This window comes from Aethalodelphis obliquidens, unplaced genomic scaffold, assembly GCF_003676395.1.
Source record: "Aethalodelphis obliquidens isolate GAN/ISIS:26980383/991018 unplaced genomic scaffold, ASM367639v1 scaffold66, whole genome shotgun sequence".
Taxonomy (NCBI): domain Eukaryota; kingdom Metazoa; phylum Chordata; class Mammalia; order Artiodactyla; family Delphinidae; genus Aethalodelphis; species Aethalodelphis obliquidens.
In genome coordinates, this window is record NW_020838010.1 from 1,051,612 (window position 1) to 1,076,896 (window position 25,285).

At 48.4% G+C, this 25,285-nt stretch overlaps 1 protein-coding gene across 3 annotated transcripts in view; it reads right to left on the reverse strand.

Annotated features, from left to right (window-relative positions):
- Window positions 1-15,243: 15,243 nt before the first annotated feature.
- The window catches only part of TSC22D3 (TSC22 domain family member 3), a 57,719-nt gene continuing 47,677 nt past the window's right edge, over window positions 15,244-25,285 (reverse strand). The window contains exons 1-3 of one of the 3 annotated variants that reach the window (XM_027089417.1): window positions 18,683-19,071; window positions 17,912-17,963; window positions 15,244-16,759 (exon numbers count right to left, since the gene is read on the reverse strand). In XM_027089417.1, coding sequence (XP_026945218.1) covers window positions 16,529-16,759; window positions 17,912-17,963; window positions 18,683-18,804 — 405 coding nt within the window. In that variant the 5' untranslated portion in view covers window positions 18,805-19,071 and the 3' untranslated portion in view covers window positions 15,244-16,528. Of the gene's footprint in view, window positions 16,760-17,911; window positions 17,964-18,329; window positions 18,498-18,682; window positions 19,072-25,285 lie in introns of those variants that run through there. The other 2 variants (XM_027089420.1, XM_027089418.1) reach the window with 2 other exon arrangements.

A 25,285-nucleotide genomic window follows, 5' to 3' on the forward strand; every position in this document is an offset into this window, starting at 1 on the left:
GTGCATGGGTTTATCTCTGGGCTTTCTATCCTGTACCATTGATCTATATTTCTGTTTTTGTGCCAGTACCATACTGTATTGATGACTGTAACTTTGTAGTATTGTCTGAAGTTGGGGAGCCTGATTCCTCCAGCTCCGTTTTTCTTTCTCAAGATTGCTTTGGCTATTCAGGTGTTTTGTGTTTCCATACAAATTGTAATTTTTTTTGTTCTAATTCTGTGAAGAATGCCATTGGTAGTTTGGTAAGGATTGCATTGAATCTGTAGATTGCTTTGGGTAGTATAGTCATTTTCACAATATTGATTCTTCCAATCCAAGAGCATGGTATATTTCTACATCTGTTTATGTCATCTTTGATTTCTTTCATCAGTGTTTTATAATTTTCTGAGTACAAGTCTTTCACCCCCTTAGGTAGGTTTATTCCTAGGTATTTTATTCTTTTTATTGTGATGGTAAATGGGATTTTTTCCTTAATTTCTCTTTCTGATTTTTGGTTGTTAGTGTATAGGAATGCCAGAGATTTCTGGGCATTACTTTTGTACCTGCAACCTTACCAAATTCATTGATTAGCTCTAGTAGTTTCTTGGTAGCATCTTTAGGATTTTCTATGTATAGTATCGTGTCATCTGCAAGCAGTGACAGTTTTACGTCTTCCCTTCCAATTTGTATTCCTTTTATTTCTTTTTCTTCTCTGGCTGCCGTGGCTAGGACTTCCAAAAGTATGTTGAGTAAGAGTGGCGAGAGTGGAATCATTTTCTTATCATTAAGTTTTAAAGAGTTCTTTGCCTATTTTGGATAATGATCCTTTATCAGCTGTGTCTTTTGCAAATATTTTCTCCCAGTCTGTGACTTGTCTTCTCGTTCTCTTGGCAGTGTCTTTCACAGAGCAGTTTTTTTTTTTTTGTTTTGTTTTTGGTGTGGTTTTTTTTTTTGCGGTACGCGGGCCTCTAACAGCTGGGGCCTCTCCCGTTGCAGAGCACAGGCTCCGGAAGCGCAGGCTCAGCGGCCATAGCTCACGGGCGCAGCCGCTCCGTGGCATGTGGGATCTTCCAGGACCGGGGCACAAACCCGTGTCCCCTGCATCAGCAGGTGGACTCTCAACCACTGCGCCACCAGGGAAGTCCAGAAGTTTTAATTTTAATGAAGTCCAGCGTATCAATTAGTTCTTTCACGGATTGTGCCTTTGGTATTGTATCTAAAAAGTCATTGCTAAACCCAAGGTCATCTAGATTTTCTCCTGTGTTAGCTTCTAGAACTCAATATTGTCATAGTTTTATGTTTTACATTTACATGTAAAGTCAGAGGACTGACACTATCTGACTTGAAGACTTACTATGAAGCTACAGTAATCAAGATCTTTGTCTAGACTCATCTTCTTTTGTATGTGGATATCTAGTTGTTTGAGTACCATTTGTTGAAGAGAATACCTTTGCTCTGCTGTGTTGCCTCTGCTCCTTTGTCAAAGATCAGTTGAGTATATTTATTTGGGTCTATTTATAGGGCTGTCTTTTCTGTTCCGCTGATCTCTTTGTGTATTCTTTCACCAATACCGTACTGCCTTGATTACTTTAGCATTATATCAATAGTAGGTCTTAAAGTCAGATAGCGTCAGTCCTCTTTGTCCTTCTTCCATCTTGAGTTGCCCTAGAGTTTGCAATATACATTTACAACTAATCCAAGTCAACTTTCAAATAATGCCATACCATCCCATGGGCAGTGCAGGTACCGGGTTGGCCAAAAAGTTTGTTTGGGTTTTTCCATAACATCTTAGGGAAAAAACCCATAGAGCTTTTTGGCCAACCCAATATCTTATAATAACAAAACATCCTAATCCTCCCTCCCGTCCCTTGTATTATTACTATCAATCATTTTACTTATACATAAACACACATAATCAAATACATTATTGCTATTATTATTTTGAAAAAAATTGTTATTGTAAGATCAATTAAGAATAAGAAAAATATTTATTTTACCTTAATTTCTTCATTCTCTGATGCTCTTCCTTTTGTCATGTAGATCTGAGTTTCTGACCTGTATTATTTTCCTTGTCACTGAAGAACTTCTTTTAACGTTTCTTGCAAAATAGGTCTACTGGCAACAAATTACCTCAATTTTCATTTGTCTGAGAAAGTATTTCTCCTTCACTTTTGAAGGATAATTTTACAGGGTACAGAATTCTATGTTGGTGCCTTTTTTCTCACAATACTTCAAATATTTCACTCCATTCTCTTCTCGCATGCATGGTATGTGGGGAGAAGTCAGATGTAATCCTTATCTTTGCTCCTCTATGGGGAAAGTGTTTTTTTCCTCTGGCTTTCTTCAAGATCTTTTTGTTTGTATATGATTTTCAGCAGTTCGTATATGATTTGTCCTTGTGTAGTTTCGTCAGCATTTGTCCACTTGGTGTTCTCTGAGCTTCCTGGGTCTGTAGTTTGGTGTCTGACATTAATTATTGCTTTAAACATTTCTTTTTTCTCTCTTTGTTTTCCTTCTGGTATTACCACTTCATGTACGTCGCACCTTTTGTAGTTGTTCCACAGTTCTTGGATATTCTGTTGTTTTTTTCACTCTTTTTTCCCTTTGCTTTTCAGTTTTAAAAGTTTCTTTTGTCATATCCTCAAGCTCAGAGATTTCTTTCTCAGCTGTGTCCAGTCTACTAATGAGTGCATCAAAGGCATGCTTCGTTTCTGTTACAGTGTGTTTGATCTCTAGTGTTTCTTTTTCTTTTTTTTTTTTTTTGCAATACGTGGGCCTCTCACTGTTGTGGCCTCTCCCGTTGCGGAGCACAGGCTCCGGACGCGCAGGCTCAGCGGCCATGGCTCACGGGCCCAGCCGCTCCACGGCATGTGGGATCTCCCCGGACCGGGGCACAAACCCGTGCCCCCTGCATCAGCAGGCAGACTCTCAACCACTGCTCCACCAGGGAAGCCCTCTAGTGTTTCTTTTTGATTCTTTCTTAGACTTTCCATCCCTCTGCCTGCATCATCCATCTGTTCTTGTATGTTGTCTACTTTATCCATTAAAGCCCTTAGCATGTTATTCATACTTTTTAAAAATTCCTGGTCTGATAATTCCAACATTCCTGCCATATCTGAGTCTGGTCTCTGATGCTTGTTCAGTGTCTTCAAACTGTGTTTTTTGCCTTTTAGTATGCTTTTGTTGTTGTTGTTGTTGTTGTTGAAAGGGATACATGATGCACCGGGTAAAAGGAAGCAGGGTAAGTAGTCCTTTAGTGACATGGTGGTAAGGCATGGGGGAGGGGAAGCATTCCACAGTCCTATGATTAGGTCTCAGTCCTTCATGATGCTGTGGCCCTCAACTATGAACATCACCAGTGTGTCTCAGTTTTTTCCCCAACTTTGGTTGGAGTCGGTTGGAGTTGAGTACTTCCTTCCCCCAAGCTCAGCTAGGCTCTGGTAAAACCCCAGAAGGTTAGGCACTGGTTAATTGGCTTCTCCAGAAGGCAGATCTTTTTAAGAAGAACAGAATGCTCTGCTGTATTTCAAAATGATTACTTTTCACCTCCCCACTGCCTGAGCACAGGGAGTTTTGTTTTTTCTTTTTTTCCAACATTCACTCTAAGGACCTGGTTGAGCTCCTGGAGATAAAGTTCACAAAAGTATGATGGCTTCCCTATGGCTGGGTCCCCTGGAGTTTTAAAATCTCAGGCTTGTCCACACTGAGCCACCGGCAATTCATCAATTACACTTTAGGTTTTCCTACCCCAGTACTGGTTCCCATGGAGGTTTCTGCTCTAAGGTGTGAGTCTGTATCTGCTTGCCTGTCTCTCCAGTTTGGGGGGCAGCAGTTTACCCAGTGATCTGACTTGTCTTATGAATCTAAGCCTTTTACTTGTTGTTGGATGGAGTGGTGACTTCTAAGCTCCTTACATACTGGACTAGAAACAGTAAGTCTCTATGGTTTTCTGTGTGTTTATTTATGGTTGGTTTCCCTGGCTCTGTAAGGACAGGAACCTTGCCTGTCTTATTTGTCTTATATCCTCAGCGCCTAGCATTATGCCTGGCACATGGTAGGTCCTCAACACTCAGTGTATGTTCAATGAAAAAATAAGGGACCAGGAGTCAGAAGACATGGACCGTGTGATCTTGGGCAAGTCCCTTCCTCTCTCACAGCCTCAGCTTCCTCTCTACCTGATGTTGCTCTTGTTTGTTTCTTGATTGTCTGTCTCCCTCCACTAGAGTGTAGGCTCCAGGAGATCAGGAACCTCATCTGTCAGAGAGCCTGGCACACAATATGTTCTCTATTAATATTTATTGAACAAACAAGTGGGTGACTGAATGACTGAATCTACAAAGGGCGGGGGTGGCTTTGGTAATTTGATGACAGGGATTTCTGGGAACTTTCCCTTTTCCATACCCTAACGGTGTGCCTGTCGGGGCTAGTTTTACGTACTCCCAAGAGAGCTTAATGCCTCCCTAGTAGAGGAACGGAAATAGGTCTCATGGGTTAAGATGATCAGAAGTGTATGGAAAAACAACTTGCCGAACTTTGGAACTCAGCAGCTTCCCTTCGTGTCGCCCAGGAGAACGCAGGCTGTGCTCCGACATGTGTGTCTGACAACAATTTGAAGCTTGATGTCGAGCCCTTCTAAACCACATAGACTTAGATAATGTGACCCAATTCTTTGGTTTTGCAAGGAAGGGGGTATGCAACCGGGAGAAGAGAATGCAGTTATTTACCGGTTTCTTCCTAAGGGCAAAAACCAGAATGTTCAGCATTCGTGGGAGGGCAGGACTTATGTTTTGCCTGAGGAATTCTTGCTAGCTGGATGGGCAGGGTCAGGTGACAAACTTCCGCAGCTCAGCCTGGTACCAGAATGGGCTCTGCCCAGAGGCGGGAAAAATATTTTCTTTAAGTCCTAGTTTCCTCAGCATTCCCCAATTATGCCCTGGTGTCGCATTTCACAGGCTTGATGGGGGAGATCGAAAGTCATTAAACTGTGGACCTTCAAAGGAAACTCTTGTAGAAGAATTCAATTGGGAGCCCCGATGACCAAAGTTCTAAAGAGTCCCTTGCTTTTTGCTAAAAGCAAAATAAACCCATTCTTGGACCCTCTGCAAGGCAGCCACTGCCGATATGACATGGAAGCCTTTGGAGTTAGAAGGAGAAGGGAATTGAGGGAGCAGTCTGTCTTTAGGGGACTCTGAATTGTCTATGTCGTTCTCCATAAGGTTGGCAACTGCTCTTCAGCAAGTTTGAAGGCTGTTGAAACAGATCCTGTATTCCTAGGTTTGGGGAACTAGGTGTGATTGGGTAATTTTCACCCACAAAAATCTTTTAGCTCTGCAAAATGCTACATTCCCATAGAAAATAATCCCCTCAAACGAGCATCTTCTCCACGCAGCCTGTCTGTCTGCTTTTCTTTCTTTCTTTCTTTTTGGCTGGGCCGTGCAACATGTGGAATCTTAGCTCCCCGACCGGGGATCGAACCTTTGACCCCTGCAGTGAAAGCACGGAGCCCTAACCACTGGACCGCCAGGGAATTTCGTGTCTTGAGTGTGACGTTGGAGGGTGGAAGACAGTGATGGTTGGTGGGGTGAGGCCGGACTCGCTCTGTTCCCAGGGCATAGACCACACCTGCCTGCCAGCTCTGGCACATCCCCTTAGGTGGAAGTCAATGGCCACAGACCCTTTTATGATGCACTTTTTTATTCCTTCTTCCTCTTTTCTTCTCCTCTCTCTTTCTCATCTTTCAGTATATCCAAACACCCAGAGAAGAAACTTCTGGTTGTTTACTCCAACATGTATTCTTCTCTTCCTTATTACCAGTTGGAAGAGGGAAGGGAGACGGGGCAAGACAGGGGTAGGAGATTAAGAGACAGAAGCTACTATGTATAAAATAGATAAGCAACAAGGATATATTGCACAGCATAGGGAAATATAGCCATTATTTTATAATAACTTTAAATGGAGTATAATCTATAAAAATATTGAATCACTTTGTTTTATACCTGAAACTAATATAATATTGTTACTCAGCTATGCTTCAATTAAAAAAACCCCACAAAAATGCAAAAATATGTGCAAATTACACAACACCAAGTTAAACACTGGATCAAAAAATAAATCACAAGCAAAACATTGAGATGAGTAAAAAGAATACACTATGTATCAAACTTATACAGCTTAAGTGGTGCTAAGTAGAAAATGTATGGCTGTAAACATCTATCTATATTTAAGTAAAGTTTCAAATCAATACCCTAATCTTTCATCTTAAGAACTAGAAAAACAGCAAGTGAAACTCAAAGTAAGCAGAGAAAAAGAAAATTGTAAAGGCAAACATGGAAAGTAATAAAATAGAAAGTATAGAAAAGTAGAAAAAAGTCAATAAAACCAAAAGCTGGTTCTAGGAAAAGATCAGGGCACGTGAGTGAGCTTGGTTGAAAGGAACTAAGCCCAGTCCAAATAGGCTGAGCCCTACAGACTCACGAGCTAAATAAATATTTATTGTTTTATGTTACTGATTCCGATGGTTGTTTGCTATGCAGTGTTATCGTGGCAATAGATAACCGATGCAGCTTCAAAAAAAAAACCTCACAAAACAGAAACTTAAATTTCTTTGGGGGTGGCCATGTATGCAGTTAAAGAAAGCCTCCCTTAGGAGGAGTGGCCAGACTAAGAGCTGGCCAATGAGATGTAAGCAGAAGTGTTGTACAGTGTTTCTGGCAAGCTCCCTCAAAAGGAAGCAGTGATTTTTTCTTCCCCTTCCTCCTTTTTGTTGTCTAGATTGTGGATACAATGGCTGGAGCTTGAGCAGCCATTGTGGACAATGAGGCAACATGCTATAAGTCTGGTGGAGCAGCAACTTGGAAGAAATTTGGGTCTCTGGTGACTTTATAGAGTCACCCTATCAACCCTGGACTGCCTACCTGCAGACTTTTCTTATGGGAGAGATAAATGAACATCTATCCTCTTAAAGCAACTATTATTATTTTTTTCTGTTATTGCAACCAGAGCTAATCGTAACTAATACTATACACTCTCCCTAAAATGAGACTGGAGCTTGACAAGTGGCTCCAGGTAATGGGGTGAAGTTTTATAGGTTAAAATTGGAGAAAAGTGAGCATTTAGACTGTCTTAAGGGATAACAAAGGGGATTTCTCTAGGCAAGAGGTATGGGAATACCACTAGGCTGTATGCAGTTTCCCTTCACAGTAAGCCCCAAGAGAACCCACATCACACTCTCAGATTTGTCACAGTATCCTCAGTGCCTAGGCCAGTGTCTGACACATAGGACAGGCTCAATTGACAATTGTTGAAAGAATAAACAATTTGTTGCTTTCATAATTGACATAATCAACAGACAAATTTACATGTGTGATTTGAAAGACTGGGAAAGCTCCCTCCGTGTCCCCATCCAAAATTTCTTCCCTGACCTACCATCACCTGCTACAACATCTGAACCGCCCATAAATTTGTTTTTGTTTTGTTTTTTTTTTTGCTGATCAGCATGTGTCAGGTCCTGGATTCAGCTCCGAGGATGTAGTGGTGAGCAAAACAGGTGTGGGTCCTGCCTTCAGGGAGCTTCCTGTGCAGTGAGGGAGAAACAACAAACAAAAATACGTGAACTAGTCATTCCCATTTGGGATAAGTGCAAGGAAAGAAACAATAATGGGGGAAACTTCTGTAGATAGGGTTAGGGGTGAGACCTGTCAGAGGAAGGGAGACAGCCAAAGGACAGGAGCAAACAGCCATGCAGAGAGTCGGGTGGCAGAGCTGGTGGGAGCATCTGGACTGAGGGAACCACGTGCACAAAGGCTCTGAGGTGTGTTTCAGGAATGAAAGACACTCAGGAGGGTTGGAGCTTGGTAAGAACGGGGGAGTGACACACGTAAAGGCTGGAGAGGTCAGCAGAGGCCAGATCACATAGGCACTTGTAGGCCATGCAAAGGAGTTTGGACTTTATTGTAAGTGCAATGATAAGCCTCTGATAAGCTTAAAGTAAAGGAATACTGGGATCTAGTTTTGCATTAAGAAAGTCACTCTGGCTGCTGTGTGGAAGTGGACAAGGGCCAGTGTGCAAGCAGGGAGACCAATGTGTGAGGCCTTTGCCTCCATGTGAGAGATGAGGGTGGCTTAGACCAGGGAGCCGTGATGGGGCTGGAAAGAAGTAGAGGGATTCGGGGTGTGTTTTTGGAGGTGGAGTGGCTCACGCTGGGCGATGGATTAGATGTGGGAGCTGAGGGGGAGGGAGGAATCAAGCGTCCGGTTTGAGCAGCTGTGTAGATGGTGGTGCCTTACACTGAGGTCGGATACACTGGGGGAGTTGGGAGTCAAGACTTTGATTTTTATCAGGTAGATATTGATGTACTTGTGAAACATACATATGGGGCTGTCAAGGAGACAGTCGAATATTTGAGCCTGGAGTTCAGGGGAATGCTTAGGACTGGCAATATAAATTTGGGAGTCATTAATGGGGGGATGCTACTTAGGACCTTGGGAATAGATGGAACCAACCAGAGCGAGAAAGTAGGGTAGAGCTGAGCCCAGAGGCGCTCCAACATTTAGAGGAGGAGAAGCCTGCAAACGAGGCTGACAAGGGGCCATAGGGTTATTTGTATACTGCTCGTCATCCCCAGCAGAATGTTTTAGAGTTTGAGGAGGCTGATAAATAGCATCTTTTTTCTTCTGCCTGAAATCAGAATTGATCAAGAGAGACATACATATGAGTCAGACAGGAGATAAGAATATCTCCTTTATTAATCATGAAGCTGCCTGGAGAAAGAGTAGAGCTGCCTGTAAACAGGCCTGTTAATATGAGCAGCCTGTCTCATCTGCCCTCTCCACATGGAGACAGGAAACCAGCACCAGGATCACAGGGCCCGGGTTTGCCCTGGCCCGTGCCTAGCAGAGGGCCGGGCACCCAGCAGGTGCCGATGTGTGTGGCACGAATGGATGTCAAGACTGAAACCATCCTCACAGATCATCCAGGAATCACCTGGGGAGCTGACCAGTGCCGGCGCCCAGGTTACAATCCCACATCGATTTTATCAACATTTCTGGGGACGGAGTTCAAGACACCAGCATTCCATTAAACTCTTGCCAGGTCATTCCAATGTGCAGCCAAAGTTAATAATCATTGCTCTGGCCCAGTTCCTCCCTTTACCGATGGGGACCCTGAGGCCTAGAGCAAAATGGTCATCTGTAACTCGTGGGCTCGTCCTGGCCCTGCTGCCTACTGCATGAGTGGCTGGGACAAGCCTGTTTCTCTGTCCGGGCATCCATGTCCTCCTCTGGGAAATGAGGAGGTTGGGACAGTTGATCTCAAGGGCCCCGCCCAGCACTGATGGCGTATTACTCTGTCCTCTGATCCCAGGTGTGACTTAACTCGCTGGGACATTGCCTGTCCCTCGAGATGCTTCTGCACGACGGTTAGGCTAGCTTTGCCCTTGAGATGTCTGGGTTCTGGATGGCAAAGGACGGCAAAGAAGAGATGTTTGGGACAGTTCGGGACCCACAGAGTCAATCTTTGGTGGAGAATTTGTCCCGTTTGTTCTTAGGCAGTGGCAGCAGGAAGTTCCCGGCAGAGGAGCCATGCTGAGGAAGGTCTAAGGGTCTGGGGCTGCCCCTGGGGCCCACATTCCTCCTCTTCTGGTTCCTGTCCTATCCTGCCCACTCTCTCCAAAGTCATCTCTTTTTCATTCCTTTCCTGCCCTCTCTCTTTATCTGCATCAGTCACAAGTGTTTCCTAGGCGAACCGATTCCCTCTGCCTACCCAAGATGACCTCTGTGCCACCCACCCACCTCCCTCCCATGTGAGTTTGGTGACCCAGAGCTCGTAAGTGTGTTGTCACAATATAGGCAACCAGAAGTGATTCATGCAATGAGAAAGGCTGGGAAATAAGGCTGTAGGTGATTCCTTCCTCTACAAAATCACGTGGAGTGTCGGGGTGCTGAGCGATGTATCTGTCTTTAAAAGTGGCTTTTTCTTCAGCAACTTGATAAGAACTCGATATGAGGATGAAGAGAATCTGGGGACTGGAAGGAAAACTGAGGCCTAGAGCCAGGAGGTAGCTGTACAAATCTCATGCCTAGAGGGCTCTTCCTGGCCTGGGTACTTCCTAGGCACGTGGCTGAGATGAGAATCGATCCTGGGTAACTGCTTTGTTTTGCAGATTGAGAAGCTCACGGCTGGCGAGGACACCAATGACTTGCCCAAGGTCCTATAGCTTGTTAGCCAAAGACCAGGACAACAGCCCAGGACTCCTGACTCCTCTTCCTAGACTATCTCAGCTGCCTCATTCTACCCCAAAATGACCTTTAAGAATTAGTTTCATTTAATAAGCTGGTGGGGTTTGTGCTAAGGACTCTGGAGAGGAAATGTCAAAAAGAATAGACCAAAAGATAAAGATGGGGAGGAGATCAGAAAACCTCAGTGTTCCCTTGGGGCTTTTCTTGTCTTTCTCTGACACCTCCCAGCCGGCCCTCCCTCCTCACTGTGGGCGGCCTCTGAAGCGTGGCTCTGGGCTTTCTGCTTGGCCTCCTCTGCACCCACTTCCTGGGGCGCACATCCATTCGCATCACTCCAGCCCCTGTGACATGCAGACACACCGCATCTGGTGCTCCAGCCTCAGACCTCACATTTCTTTCCATGGCTGGTTCTGGGATATTTCCATATGGAAATATGCTTAGCTCAGCCAGAGTTCAAAATTGGAATTCATCTTCCCTTGGCAAATCTGCAGCCTTTTCCTACACCCCTGCCTCTTCGGTGCTTCCATTGTCTCTCAATCCTCTGGACTCCAAACTTTCACGTCACCTGAGGCTGCGGGGAGGGGAAAAGGGGAGTTGGTGTTTAATGGGTCCAGAGTTTCAGTTTGGGAGGAGGAGAAAGTCCTGGAGATAGATGGTGACGATGGTTGCACAACAATGTGAATGTACTTAATGCCACTGGACTGCACACTTAAAAATGGTTGCAATGGTACGTTTTATGCTATATATATTTTATCACAGTTGAAAAGAAGAGAAAACACAAAACTTTCAAGTCATCCTTGACCTGTGGCTACTTTGCTTTCTCATCCCAACTCACTTTATTACCAGGTCATGCTGATAATTTTTTCACTTAGTGGTGGTTCCTCAAACTTTCACATCCTCCAGCATGACCAGAGGAGCTTGTTAGCGTTATCAATCCCAAGCCCCGCCCGCTCCCCTCTTTAGTCTGGGGGTAGGGCTTGGAATCTGCATTTTAAACCAACTTCCCAACAAACCTGAGGTGAGTGGACTGCAGACCACACTTGGAGAAACACTGCCCTACAGTGCCTTTTGGCTTTGTCCCTTTGTCTCTTTTCCACGACCCCCTCCCTGCCCTGGCTGGCCTTTATCACCTCACACCTGGATTACCGCAACAGCTGGCTTGCCTTCGGCTAGCCTTTCTCTGCTCCAGCCTCCCCAGCTGCCAGGACCCATCTTCTGCAAATATCTTTGGCATCACATCACTTCCCCGCTCAGAAGCTTACCATGGCTCCCTCAGACCCGTTAGGTCCTAGCTCGATTCAACTGGCTGGGAGCCAGCCAAGTTGGCCTCGCATTCTTCCTCTTTCCTCCTTTCCTATTCACTCCATCCAGCCAGCTTCATTGGTCATTTTTAATCTCATGTTAGTCCCTCTGCTAGTTGGGGGTGGTCTCCTTTCTACCTCCCCCCACCCCACCCCCAGAACACCTCTGGTGACTTAGGGGGAATTATGAAAACTGTTGAGATTTTCCAGCCAGTTTCTCAATGCATCCATCTCCCCTCCCCTCCATCGTGGCCTGGCCATTCACTTGCTATAGGACTTCGGGCAAGTTGCTTCACCTCTCTGTGCCTTGTCTTCTCGTTCTCTCATCTGTAAAATGGAGATCTTAATGGTACATCCTCATAGGTTTGCAGAGATGATTAAAAGAGGCAATAGAAGTAAAAGGGCCTATAGAACATTGTCTGACACAAAGGAAGTGCCATGTGCCAGCTATTATTACTTAATCATTGTTATGATGGCCCCTCCCAGCGAGCTCTTCCCTGGAAACCGCTTCTGCTTGGAATAGCTAACTGGTGGCGTTCTCTGTCAAACTTTGCCTGATCTAACGGAGGTAGTTAATTGTTAAGTATTTGGGTTCCAGCGAGCAGCTCTGCATGAGACAACCTGAGGAACTAGGCTGTCTACAAAGCAAACATTATGTCCATCGATTTCTAACCAACTAGGAGGAGAGGAGGTGAGATTTGAAATCAAGATTTTTCCAGGATAAGTAGGATTATGTTAGGACACTTCAAAATACCCTAAGAGACATTGGGTTGTGCACGTTATTTCCTATGGTCTTTCTAGAATCCTTCTCCCTTACACGCCATGTCCCAGTGGCCCCGATTCCTCATCTGCTCACTCCCTGGGTTCCTTCTTGGAGCCTAACCAGAAACACCCTCTTCTGTGGTGGTTTCCAGCCTGGGAGCCCTGCACCTTGCACCCCTGAGGTCTTTCTCTGTAAATAATCTACCACCCACATTTCTGTTCTACTTTTCAAATCCACCTCTATGCTTTTGTGGCGAATACAGTTAAGTTCCTTTAAAAGCCCCATTGAATTCACAGTCACTGCTTGTCATACGTGTTCTCTCTCTTTCTCAGAGAATACAGGCATACCTTGGAGATACTGCGGGTTCAGTTCCAGACCACGGCCATAAAGCAAATATCGTAATTAAGTGAGTCACATGAAGTTTTTAGTTTCTCAGTGCATATCAAAGTTATGTTTACACTATACTGTAGTCTATTAAGTGTGCGATAGCATTATGGCTTAAAAAACAATGTGCACACCTTAATTAAAAAATACTTTATTGCTGAAAAATGCTAACCATCAACTGAGCCTTCAGTGAGTCATAGTAACATCAAAGATCACTGATCACAGATCACCATAACAAATGTAACAATAGTGAAAAAGTTTAAAATATGGCGAGAATTACCAAAATGTGACACGGGGACAGAAAGTGAGCAAATGCTGTTCGAAAAATGGCACTGATAGATTCGTTTGACGCACAGTGGCCAGAAACCTTTAATTTGTAAAAAAGAAAAAAACAAAATGCAGTAGCCACGAAGCACAATAAAGTGAGGTATGACTATACTAAGAGTTCAACCACTCTCAGGTTGGGGGAGATCTGAGAAGAGTTTTGACATTTAAAAGGCGCCCTTGTTGACAAGGCTGTGGGAACCACTGCCCCATGGGATCACGGGGAGCCATGGGAGTAGCACGGAGCTCTCTGGCTCTCAGTTTTCTTATCTGTGAAATGGAGGTGAATCTTAAGTGCCTCTTTTTCTAAGGGCTGGCTGCGTGAGGATTAGATGAGATGATAGATAGGAGGGTCCTGGGAGAGGGGGCATGTCCAGGCAGGGGACCATTAAGGCTGCTGCTCTTCTGGTTCTTTTCCTTGTTCTGGGTCCAGCTGGACCAGCTGAGCCCAGAACCCCAAAGCCTGTGAAGGTCTTTCCAGGAGCAATGTGTTCTTTTGCCTCTCCCCACCCCTGCTTGGTTTTCTGTGGAACAACAACAAGAGCTGCTCCTCTATGTGACTAACAAACAGCCACAAAGTTCCTCTTATCTACTCTAGCAACCGCTGCGGCCTTAGAAGTTGCAGTGTTTGTCTCTGTTTAGTCACGGTTGCCTAGGAAGCCAAGTTGTTCTCTCTTTCCCACTGTGTGACTGTGGGTACGTTTTTTCCCCTTTCTCGTAGGGAAGGGCTAGATGACCAGAGAGGGCTGTATGCTTGCTGGGGCAACTTCTGAGATTGCTTTTTTCATCGGTTGGTTCTTGTTTGGCTGGAAATCAGGGCGTTGTAAGTCTGCAGATGAGCCCAAGAGTCGAGAAGTCTCTCAGTTCTTCCTGAGAGGGGGATGGGATGGGAGTAAGTGGGAACTTGGGGGGGCCCGGTTGGGGCAAGAGGTGGGGGAAGCTAGGGGAGTAGCTGCCTGATTCAGTTTGTGTCCATCCCAGCAACTGTGAAATCTGCACAGCCCCAAAATCAACCAAATGGGCAGGTGCAGACAATGAACTTGGCATCATGAGTAGGGAGGTGAGAAGCAGGGAGGGAAGTTGGGATTTGAGAGGCCGGGAAGTTGGGATTTGAGAGTCCAGCAAGCAGGGGTTTGTAACGTCCTAAGCGGTTTAGTGATTCGGAATGAACAGGCCAACATGTACGACCTCTACGGTGAAGGAAGCCTGACATTTGGAAAGTATTTAGGCAGCGACGGGTGCAAGAAAGGGAGCCAACACCTCTTGGTCCTTGAGGTTTATGGCTCAGGAAAATCAAGGAGTTCTTTTAAATTTCAAGTGACAAAGCGGGAGGTGCATATGTTATAGGAAGCTGAGATTGAATGGAGTCACTCACATTTGGGGTGATAGCCTCCCCTGGGAAACCAGGGGGCTTAGAACACAGCTCAGTGGCTCCAGGTTAGGGCGTGGTGGAGGAGACAATGAATGCCCAGAATCAGAAATGGCAGGACGCCAGATGCCAGAGACATGGGGCCAGGGAAAGGGTGATGGGTGAGGATGACCTTCAAAGAGAGGCAGAAGAGGGAAGTGGAGTCGGGATCGTTAGACTTGGCCGTGCCCACGAGGCTGGTGGGTTTTGTGAGTGAACTTTCAGCAGTGACAAGTGGGGCAGCAGGGCTTGAGAGCATCTTTCCTTGGGGGAGAGGGATGGGGTTTGGGCCACCGCATACATTGTGTCCTTTCCTCACTGAGGCCCTCTTAGCTCCTTTGCCCATGTCAGGGGTCTCCTGTGGATTGGTATTAAAGAGAATGCACCAAGTAATCTGGATGATGTTTCAAAAGAGGGAAGGGGCCCACTCACATTTATTCAGTTCCTCACTTCATGCTCCCTCACATGGACCCCCTGTCCTTTTCTTTTGGACCTTCTTGGGGTATCCTTCCTCCCGAATCACCCCCTCGAGCTGAAGTTGTGTTAGTAGTCACCTCGCCACTCACTCCGAAGCTGTTATATGAAAGCAGGAGCAGGACAGAGGGATGGATGGAAGATTGGGTCCCAACTCGCCATAATAGCTGTGTGACTTTGTGCAAGTCACTTAAACGGGCTGAGCCTCAGCCTCTTCACCCGTACAATGGGGGTGTTGTGACAGTTACACAAGATCATGGCTGTAGCACAGGCCTGCCACTCAGGGTGTGCCGGTGAACGGACAGCGAGTCAGAAAACCAGTGCCCCTGGGGCCCCTACCGCCCACTCCATTTTAAACTCAGTAAGACACCAGGTTTATTTTTAGAAAAAAAAAGAGCAAACTTTATTGAAATTTCAAGCTACATTTGAAACATCAAAGTCCAAATCCTGGAGACATAACATCAGGATAAGATGTCAGAAAGTGGAAAGTGTTCTCACTGCCACAGAACTCCCTAGAGACAAGCTCCCTGAGCACATCACCCAGGCACCGTCGGGTCAAAGCCATTCCCTTGTCTATCCTTGTCCACAAGAGGACACCGGCAAGCTACTCATTCTGTTCATTTGCAAGTTTTCCAAAAAAAAAAAAAAAGTTTTCGAATGACAATGTGGAGTTCCAGCTGATCTTCTCTCAACCCCATTCTATGTAGTCAGCACCAGTGAATGGTGGGTTTGGCATTCAAAAGAGGACCTCACATGTCTTCAGGGGACAGATGGGGCAAAGGTTGCAGCAGCAAGGCATTCAGAGGGTGCCCCCCCCACCTTTACTCTTTAGTTTTACTTAACCTAAAGGACAAACTGGATCAGCCTGGTAGATGAACACAGTCAAAGAATTAGCCTTAAGAGATAAGGGACCAGTCAATACTCCCAAAGCTGGTTAGGCCCTTCAACACATAGGTGTATGTGTATATGTATACATCGCTACACTAAGATACAGATCTAGCCCTATGGGTATATATACGCACGTATGGCTATATAGAAAAACTATGCCAACACTAACCAAACAGAACTTTGTAAGCGGTCATCCCAAAGCCGTAATCCCACACTGGGCTGTGCAGAAAGCCATGCATTACACCATATTAACCAACAGAAGGCTGACTTGGCTCAATCTCTCCCAACTGTGGCCCTGCCTTGGCGAGGCAGGGGAAGAGAGAGAGGCTGCCTCTGCTTAAACCACAACTGGCTTCTTCATAGGACAGTCGTTGTCAGGTGAAGCTGTTGAAAATGTCCATGGAAATGAAAAACCAGACCCCTTAGACTTTCTGGAGCAAACTGGCGGCCTGTCTCAAACTACCTTTCTCCTCTGCCAGTTGCAGCTAAGTTGCCCAGGCCCTGGGAGCCCCCAGGGCGCGGTGGCATTAGAGGCTCGCTGGCTTGGGGTGACGAGGTCCCATGCAACTCAGCCTCCAGAGACCTGCTCTTTGTCAGGGGTCTGTCACCGGAGTGGACCCAGGTGGCCATGTCCTTGGGACATCTCTTGGCACCAGCTATGCTAGGTGTAAAGTTCTCCACGTGAGATGACGCTTGGGGAGCCAAAAACAAACTGGAAAGAACTAGGTAGAACAAGTTTAGTGGCTCTGCCCACCCTGAGGACAGAGCCACTTACACCGCAGAACCACCGGGGGCCTCGGGTGCTTCTGGGGTTTCAGGAGCTGGCTCCTCGGGGCTCAGACGGGACTGGAACTTCTCCAGCTGCTCTGGGCTCGCCAAGGTCTTCAAGAGAGTGTTTTCACGCTCCAGCTGGGAGTTTTTCTCCACCAGCTCCCGGATCTGCTCCTTCAGGATCTCCACCTCCTCTCTCACAGCATACATCAGATGATTCTTCACCAGATCCTGTCCCGGAGGAGATCACGACAAAGCTATCTGTTAGCCGCGGCGGCCCCTCTGCGGCACCTTCTCCTGGCCGTTGGGGCGCCTGCGCTGTCCCTCATGCTGCCAACCTCCAGCCTTCCCTCAGCAGCCCCTCTGAATGCTGGCCCCGCAGCCCTGGTCCTCCTGCCCCTTTCTCCGAAGCACCTAAACCTTCGCTCAGGAGAGCTGCGTGATCGGGGCCACGCCTGAGTTGGGAGCCCAGCTTTGAACTACATAGGAATTCCCCCCTGTAAGTTTCTGATGACTTTCAAAGCTGGCCTCCTGGGAGACTTTTGGGTGAGACTTCTGCTGGTTGGCGGTGGTATGCTATATCCCCATTTCCACATAAGGTCCCGCGGCTGGCCCAGATCCCAGGGAACACCTGCAGTGCACCCTGTACTGTTGGTCTGCTTTACCCATCTCCACCAGGAGGATATAATGGGCTCTTCTGGAGACTTCTCCTGTCCACAGGACCCAGCATACTGAGCTGCAGCTGTCCTGCAGCCTGGCCGGAAAGGACACTGGCCCTGGGGGAAGGTACCCGGATGGCTTCATCCTCTCTGAATTCAGATGACTGCACTGGGGGCGGGGAGCTGTGTCATTAGGCTCCGGGGCACAATAAAGTGTTTGCTAAAACTGCTGGAGGCCCCAATCCCCTGCAGCCATTTTGGCTGCTTGGTGGAGTACGACCTCTACCTGGTGAAGGAGGGAGAAGGGGTGGGGTGCTTTGCTTCCTGTTTCCTCCCAACTCCTGACCCCAGCCCAGGCTCTGCAGAGGCACTGCAGTGCGGTGGCATCCAATGAGCTCTGGCCCCTGCCAACTGTGGGATGCAGACAAATCCAAGGGTCTGAGCTCCCTGCCCTGCCACGGGCCCAGGAGGGAGCCAGAGGCTGCTGCAAAGCCCTGGGATGGGAGAAGGAGGAGGAAAGGAGAGGGTCCAGCAAGGGTGGCCTGGAAATGCCCTAAAAGGTGCCACTCTGATGGGACTCTAGCTACGGCCTCCAAGGGGACAGGAGGCAGGCTGTCAGCTTCCTCGGGCGCTTGGCTTTTGCACCCACCCGCTCACTGCCACCCTGAGTTACATAAGCAGTAGCCAGGTCTGGGGATGGGAATGACGCAGTGATGCCACTCACCATGGCCTGCTCGATCTTGTTGTCTAAGGCCACCACGCTGGCTCCGGAGGCACTGCCAAGACAAAAAGGAAAGCGACTGTGTTACCCACTTGGTTCCAGTCTGAGTACCTGGTAGCGGTGGCCACAAAGTCCTCCATCTGCCCCAGCTCTTCCTCTCTATCGCCTCGCTGGCCCGAAGTTCCGGGCACTTTGTCCCTAGGTCCCTCTCTGGCCCCTGCAGGAAGCTGCACCTCCCCACCCAGACCGGCTCCGCGCCGCCACCGCCCAGAGCTCCGCGTGGAGCAGCGCGCGGGTCCAGGGGCGCACGGGCCAGCGAGGCCTGCTCGGCGACATGCAAACAATGGGGGCGCGCGGCCCAGGGAGTCCCCGGCCGCCAGCCCATTCCGGCGCCGGCCCAGAAGGTCCCAGGCAAACCTACCGAGCTCCGAAGCTAGCTAGGAATTGCTCCTCGGCTCGACAGCTTCCGGCCTGCTCCCCAGCGGCGCACGGCGCGCGGCTAGCCCCCCTGCCCAGCCCAGGCCCACTGCCCCTCTGCCTCCGCCCCCGGCTGCAGCAGCTCGTTCTTACGGTGCAGCGGCCGCAGGGACGCTCCGACGGCGGATCCCAGCGCGGCGGTGACCCCCCCCCTTCCCTGCGTCCCCTACCCCCGCCCCTTCCCAGGATGCTGCACCGCGGGGAACGGGGACCGGCGGCGCACGGCTCGCTCGGAGATCCCGCTCTCAGCCCAGCCCCCGCCGGCGCCCGGGCTTGGGAGCTGTGGCCAGGGGTTACCTGTTATCCAGCTTAACGGAAACCACATCCCCTCCAAGCAGGGAAGAGAAGAAGGAGATGTTGAAATTGTGCAGCTGGTAGACCGCCACCTCCATGGGGGTCTGATACATTTCGGTATTCATGGCTCGGGCTGCCGGGGAGCTCTGGCCGGGCTGCGGGCTGCGGGCTGCGGGCTGGGCTGGGCGGGCTGGGCAGCCGCTGGCTGCTGGCGCGCTGGACGGGGCTGGGCTCTGCGCGTCGGGCCCTGGGGCTAGGAGGGGGACGAAGGCTGCCGAGCGAACCCAAAGCCGGTCGGGCGTTCCAGAGTTGAAGGGAAGTGACTCGAGGGGTGTCACCTGGTGTGTCAAAAACTCCACGGCCGCCAGTCCAACCCAGACTCGGAGATATTTCGGCTCCTTCTTCTTTATATAGGAGGAGCCGGCTGCGTCACATGGCGTCAGCGGCATGCAAATGAGTCCTGTACCGGGCTTTGTGGCTCAGTTAAACCACATCCCCTCCCTGAACCTTAGTCTGGGACTGTAAACAGTTCAGCACTTTCTTGTGCCAACTGGCATCTCCAAAGAGGGCTCTGGAGATTGGTAAAAACCAAATGGAACTGATTTCTTAGAGAAATGAGAAGTACAAATGCCATTACAGGAGGTAGGAAGCCTTCAGTAGAGGGCAGCGCTGGTTTTAAAAGCTCTTCTTCGGATGTCCGCCAGCATACCTCCCGTGTCTTTGCAGTGCTGTCACAGGCCGCCCTCCCTGGACACCCGCCCTCACCATCAGGACCCTCACTCCTTCCTGGTGCCTGCCTTCTCAGCCTCTCTCCTGCACACAGACTTTGTCAGTTGCATGTCCCCTCACCCAGCCAGCTTGTCCACTGGCTTGCCCCCATCCGCAGCATCTATCCACTCACCTCCTCCTACGGATGTACCTGTCCGTGTACTGACACATGCACAGATCTGTGACATGCACGGACTAGCTAATCTGTACATGCCAGTGTGCATGTATGGAGGAGAGCATGAGTGTCCAGGAACTCAGATGAGTGGGGGAACATGTACAAGGGGGAAGCTGGGGGCCAGGTGGGTGACAGAGGAGGTGGGGAGGAGACAGTAGGGGAGTGGGCACTGCAGTGACCGCAAGATGCCAGCCCTTTTCTCTTTGGTCTCAACACCCTATTCAACATCATCCAGGATCTCATGTTCCTATTTTTAAAAACAAGATTTTGTTACTGTCCTATGAACAGCAAATGACAGCAAAACTACAAACCAAGGCTAAATATAAACCATCCCAGGAGAACACCCGCCCTGTGATTGGTCCAGCCACACACGGGGTTACAGGGTACTTCACAGACAAACAGATTCCAAATCACAGGGAAAATGAGGTGACTGTTGCCTACTAAGAGTTACACATGTTACCATCAAAATATATTTTCATTCTTTTAAGCGTCAAGCTTAAAAAAAAAAAAAGCCATCAGAGGTTTGAGGTCCTTTTATCCTGCTCTTTCCTAAGTGAGGCCACCTGGTGGTCTGAAGCAGAATTGCAGCCAGATGGAGCAACCTAGACCAAACAAGGGACAGGTGATGCAACTGGGAGTATTATTTACACCAACTCAGGGCGGTAAGAAGAACATTGGGTTTCACCACACATACAATAGTTTGGATGAAGTTAGGGCCAGTACCCATGAATCAGTTGGTGATTCAGGCTATGGTCCAAAGAAATACCCTAGTGCAATCAAGCTATTGGAAAAGTACTGGGGCCTCTTATCAGCAAAGAAGGTAATTATTATTTGCTTCAGGATATTTCACCTAACCAGGTACCTGGCACAGACACCCTGGCCAAGGCCCCAGTTAAGCCCAGTCTGAAGGCCTTAGTTTTCTTCAGGCTGCCCGTGCAGTCATGCCACCGAACAGCCAACATTTTTCACTATGACGTGGAGCTCCCATTGGATCCCACCGGTGGTAATACGTGCACAAGGGCCATTCTATTTGCAAAGGACCGACAAAGAGATCTACCCAAGCAAACCTACTGCATGCACTAGCCCAGGATGGTGATTTCCTTCACCCCAGTTTAGCTGGGAGACAATCCCAATCTCAGGATATCATGTTATCTTCAGGTCACAAACTCCCTGAACAAGGTGTTCATGCTAAGCTGCGTGTGGTAGACAGAACAAAGTGCATACCACATTTATAGGTCATCAAGAACATTATTTGAGCAAAAATAAAAAAAAACCTTCTTAAATCCGGAGCTTAGCTGATACTGGAATTCCCTGATATATTAATCTGCCCTCTGTGTCACATAGAGCTTTCTTGGTCCAGGAAGAGTCTGAGTTGACCTTTCATTGGCTTGTAAATCTTTCCTCAACTCACTATTGCTACCTACCCCAAGATTCCAAGGGAGATGATGAAAAGAAAGAAAGAGAGATAAATAAGCCGGGTCGGCAGGGAAAAAACACCACCAGGAAAACAGGGCATGGGACCGAAGAAAAACCAGCTCCTTCAATGGGGACTCCCTTATATGGAGACAGAGGCACAGAAATCCAGGTAGTTTGGGGAGGGGAAAAAAAACAACAGATGAAGTTTGCTAGCAAGGCTGTGTTTGAATTGTACATTAATTATACTTCAATTAGAAATAAGCTCGGCTTGAGACCCGCTGACAATAACAGCTACCATTAACTGAGCAACAGCTGTGGGCCAGGCACTGTGTTGGCTGAGTCACAAACCCTGTGGTGTAGGTGCTGTCACCATCATTTAACAGATGAAGAAACCGAGGGTCTGAGAGGCTACCTTGCCCAAGGTGGTGGCACAGCTAATAAATTATAGAGCTGGGACTCCAGCTCAGGTCTTCCTGAGTAGAGACCAAGTTTGTTCTTACTACACTTACTAGTGGGGGCAGGGAGTAGGTTTGTTGAATGAGTGAGTCAAGGAAGTTGGGGGACGGGTTGGAGGTGCCAGGAAAGTGGTGTAGAGGAAGAAAAGGTGAGGGGCAGGGAAAGTACTCCTAGGACTCCAGCAACATGGGGGACCAGAAGAATATACAAAATGTCCAAATGAGCTTCATAACAGGGCTTTGCTCACCTGCATTATTTCAAAAGGCAGCCACTGCAGTCCTTAAAGAAAGCCCTCTCTGCCTAGGAAATAGAAACTATGAAGCCAACTAGCTGGCTCCCAGAATGGACTCCACAGCGTCCCAAATTAGGTATGGAGTCTCATGACAATAATCACAGTCCAGTCAATTTCCAGTTTGTACCTGGCACCCTTAATTAACTCTTTCTCCCCCCTATACCCGCTGTGTCCAGCTTTTAGGAGAATTAAACCAACAAGAAAACAAGCTAATTTCAGGGATTTCGTTTCAGAAAAACAACTTTGAAAGGATGTCCCAGGTTCAGCCCACACTCAGCCAATCTCTCAGTCCCCTCTGCACCTCTAGTTTACCAACCAATAGTGAGAAGAGCTCACCCTGAGGGCTTATGATTCTCAGTTCGCAAATAATGGCTGGATCCCTGGATCGCAGGCTTTGCTAAAGGGAGACAACCAACCTAAATGTCTCTGTAGAAAGATTTTCAAACAGCAGGGGTAGGGGAGACAGGGGCAGATAGGAGGGGGAGAGGGAGAAGTTGGAGGAACCCAAAAGGCTTTCTGTGTAACCCTCGGCACACCGGAAAATTCCTCTGCCCAGAATAGCTGAGCCAAATGTTGCAGTGAGTGGAAGCTTGTGCTGTATAGGGTATCTGTGATCTGATCTAACTTTTCTGAGTAAAGTGCTGATCTATGAGGCTCTCAGCGTCCTTGTGTCTCTGGAGGTGGGCCTCAGGCAGGAAACAGTGGCCTAAGGATTCAACAGCAATAGCAACTCCAACATGTGTGTTTCCAAATTTCCTTTCTTCCATCCTGTGAGTTACATGGTAGGCTGGACCCAGAGCCACCGTGGTCACAGCGCCCAGCTGATGAGCCAGGTCCTTTGCTGGCTCTCGGTTCTAGGCCTACAGCTATGGGATTCTGTGATTAAACAGACACAGCTGACCCTCCCTCTCTCAGGGTGACTTTCTAGGTGGAGGGTGGCATGAGGAGGATGGGGTCAACTCCCACCGTTTCAGGTGGCCCTGGAAGCCAACTTGTTCCCTTTGAAGTGGAAGAAGGGTCTCAACATCGTCACCATTCTGTTCCACTTCAAAGGCCAGACTCTCTAGGACAAGAGTCCTTCCTATTTCGGGTTCCCATGGCGCAGGAAGGCGGAGACTGGGCAGTCTGGGCCTCATAACCTGTGGGCAGGATCTCAGCACGCTGCCGAGGGGTGGGAGGCAGACTCAGGGTGGGTGCGGTAGGTAGGGGGTGGTGAGAAGGGGGAACATCTCACTTCCCTTTTTGTCACACTCAAAGCATTGTGTACCACGCAGCCCAAAGGAAACTCTTTATAGGCAAGTCTTCCTTATTTTCTACAGGGAATGTTCCACCCCCAAGGCTCGGCAATGTTGGCGGCGAAACACAGGGTCTTGCGGCAGGAGAAGCGGGAAAAGACACGATGCGAGAGGTGCGGGACAAGCCACCAAGCAAACGCTGCGTTAGGGGCTGGACAAGGAAATCAAAAAGGATGCTGAGCACCAGAGTGTTAGCACAGTTGACAGGGCGGCTGCAAAACAACCCTCCCCATTTACCCCTCCACGGCGGCCCCCTTCTGCCTGAAGCTCTGTCTACGTCTAGTTACTGACTTGTCCCTTTTTCTGAAGAGGCTGGGGGAATAAGGAGGCTGAAGTGCCATCATTTAATTTGTGCTGGCTCCACTCTTCTCTCTTCCCCTTGGTTCCACTCCAGTGTGGGAGACTATAGACAGGAAGGATGCTGCCACTTAATCTTTACTTTGGCCTCATGGAAAATCCCCAAAGTCCAGAAGGAGGGAAGCAAGAAGGAAAGACGGAGACAGACAAAGTGCCTTGTCCTCTGTGGGTCACGTGAACTGCCCTGCATGGCCAGGGCCCAGAACGTCGACTTTGGGGGGCAGGAAAACAGGGAGGAGGATGCGCACGCAGATGCAGAAGGCAGTGGTGGGCGGCAGGGAGCCCACGAGGAATCGTGGTGGAGAGGGACACTGTCTTGGAAAAGTGGCTCTAGCAACTGATTTGGGCCAAACCCTGGCACTGAATGATGGCAGGAGCAATGAATTGTGCCTTTCAGCTCCCTCCCCAGACAGGATCCAATGTGAGCTTCACAAACAATCTCCCAGTGACACGAGGGATGACAGGCAGAACCAAACCCCATTTGGACAAGGCACTCCACTCCACTCACCCTCGTTCAAAGAAGTCAAAAAGGGCTCTTGTCAAATCACCTTTGTTACCCCAACTTTGGTGGCTAACTATGGGGGGTAGGCAGTCTCTCCTGGCATCTCAGCAAGACTGGAAGTACTGGCAACGTTATCCAGGAATGAATGCAATTTAGCTCAGTGGATCTTAAATTTCATGAACCTTGTATCAATATTTATGCTTGTCTCCCTTCTCTTTTTGCCTTGCAGCTGGGAAAATTTACGTCCATCATTTTTCTAAGCTCTCTTCTCACTTTCCACCATCCCCATTACCCATCTACAAGTATGAAACAGATATTCCTGAAAAAAGAGAATGTCAAATTAACCTCGGTAAATGGAATCCCCTCCTCCACCCAACACTAGTTGCCATCATCATTCAATACAATTCAATTCAACTCAATTCAAAGTTGATTGACTGCCTATTCAAAGTACAAGGCACATTTCAGGGAAATTAAAAACAAACAAACAAACTGGTAGTGCAGGTTAACAACTGTGCTTCCTTCCAGAATATCCTGGGCCTCTGGTGAACTCTGAAGTCTACCTACTGGTTAGATCTCAGTGAAATGTTTACTTCAGGAAAAAGCCTAGGGCTTGGGGGTGCTCAGGAGGGTAGCCTGGGGTTTGGGAAGGCCACACCACCGCCATCACCCCTGGCATCACTTCAGTCCTCAGAATCGGGCCCGCCTTTTTTCTCCCCACCCTGTCGTTTGGTCTGTGCCCATCTAGATGGGGATTAACATAGCAGCCACAAAACTTGGAATTTCTGTGGGACCCAAGGCTCCTCTGACATGGTGGCCAACAGTGTCAGGGTCCCTCACTCTGATTCCCTTCCTTTGTAAACCAGGGGAACAAAGCACAGGTCCTTAAGGGTCTCTGAGTTGCCAGCCCCTTCCTTCTGAGAAGGGGGTCTATGTTTAGTACGGGGAGGGGGTCACCTCTGTCAACCTCCTCGTGGTCTTATCCTTGTTCTATAGTGCCCTCCCAGACCAGCGAGCATCTTCACGTGGGCAAATAAACTCCCTCATCACGGCCCACCTTCTGGGAATCCTGGCCCTCGACAGCCTTCTCAGGGGCTGGGAAAGGAAGCAGCAAGAACATGGCTACTCTCCGTGTTTGTTTGTCTGCACCAGCCCTCCACCAGCTTCTCTGGGCCAGGGAGACACTGGCAGGGCCTCTCCCGAGTCCTTTTGCTCTATGGAGCAGTCCCAAGAGCCGAAATTCCAAGCCTTTTTTTTTTTTCTGGCAGTTGCCGGGGTTACTCTGAGTGGTATGTGAAGGACTTGGGACTATTGGCAATGCTTGGAAGACGAGAACCAGGAGAATCTT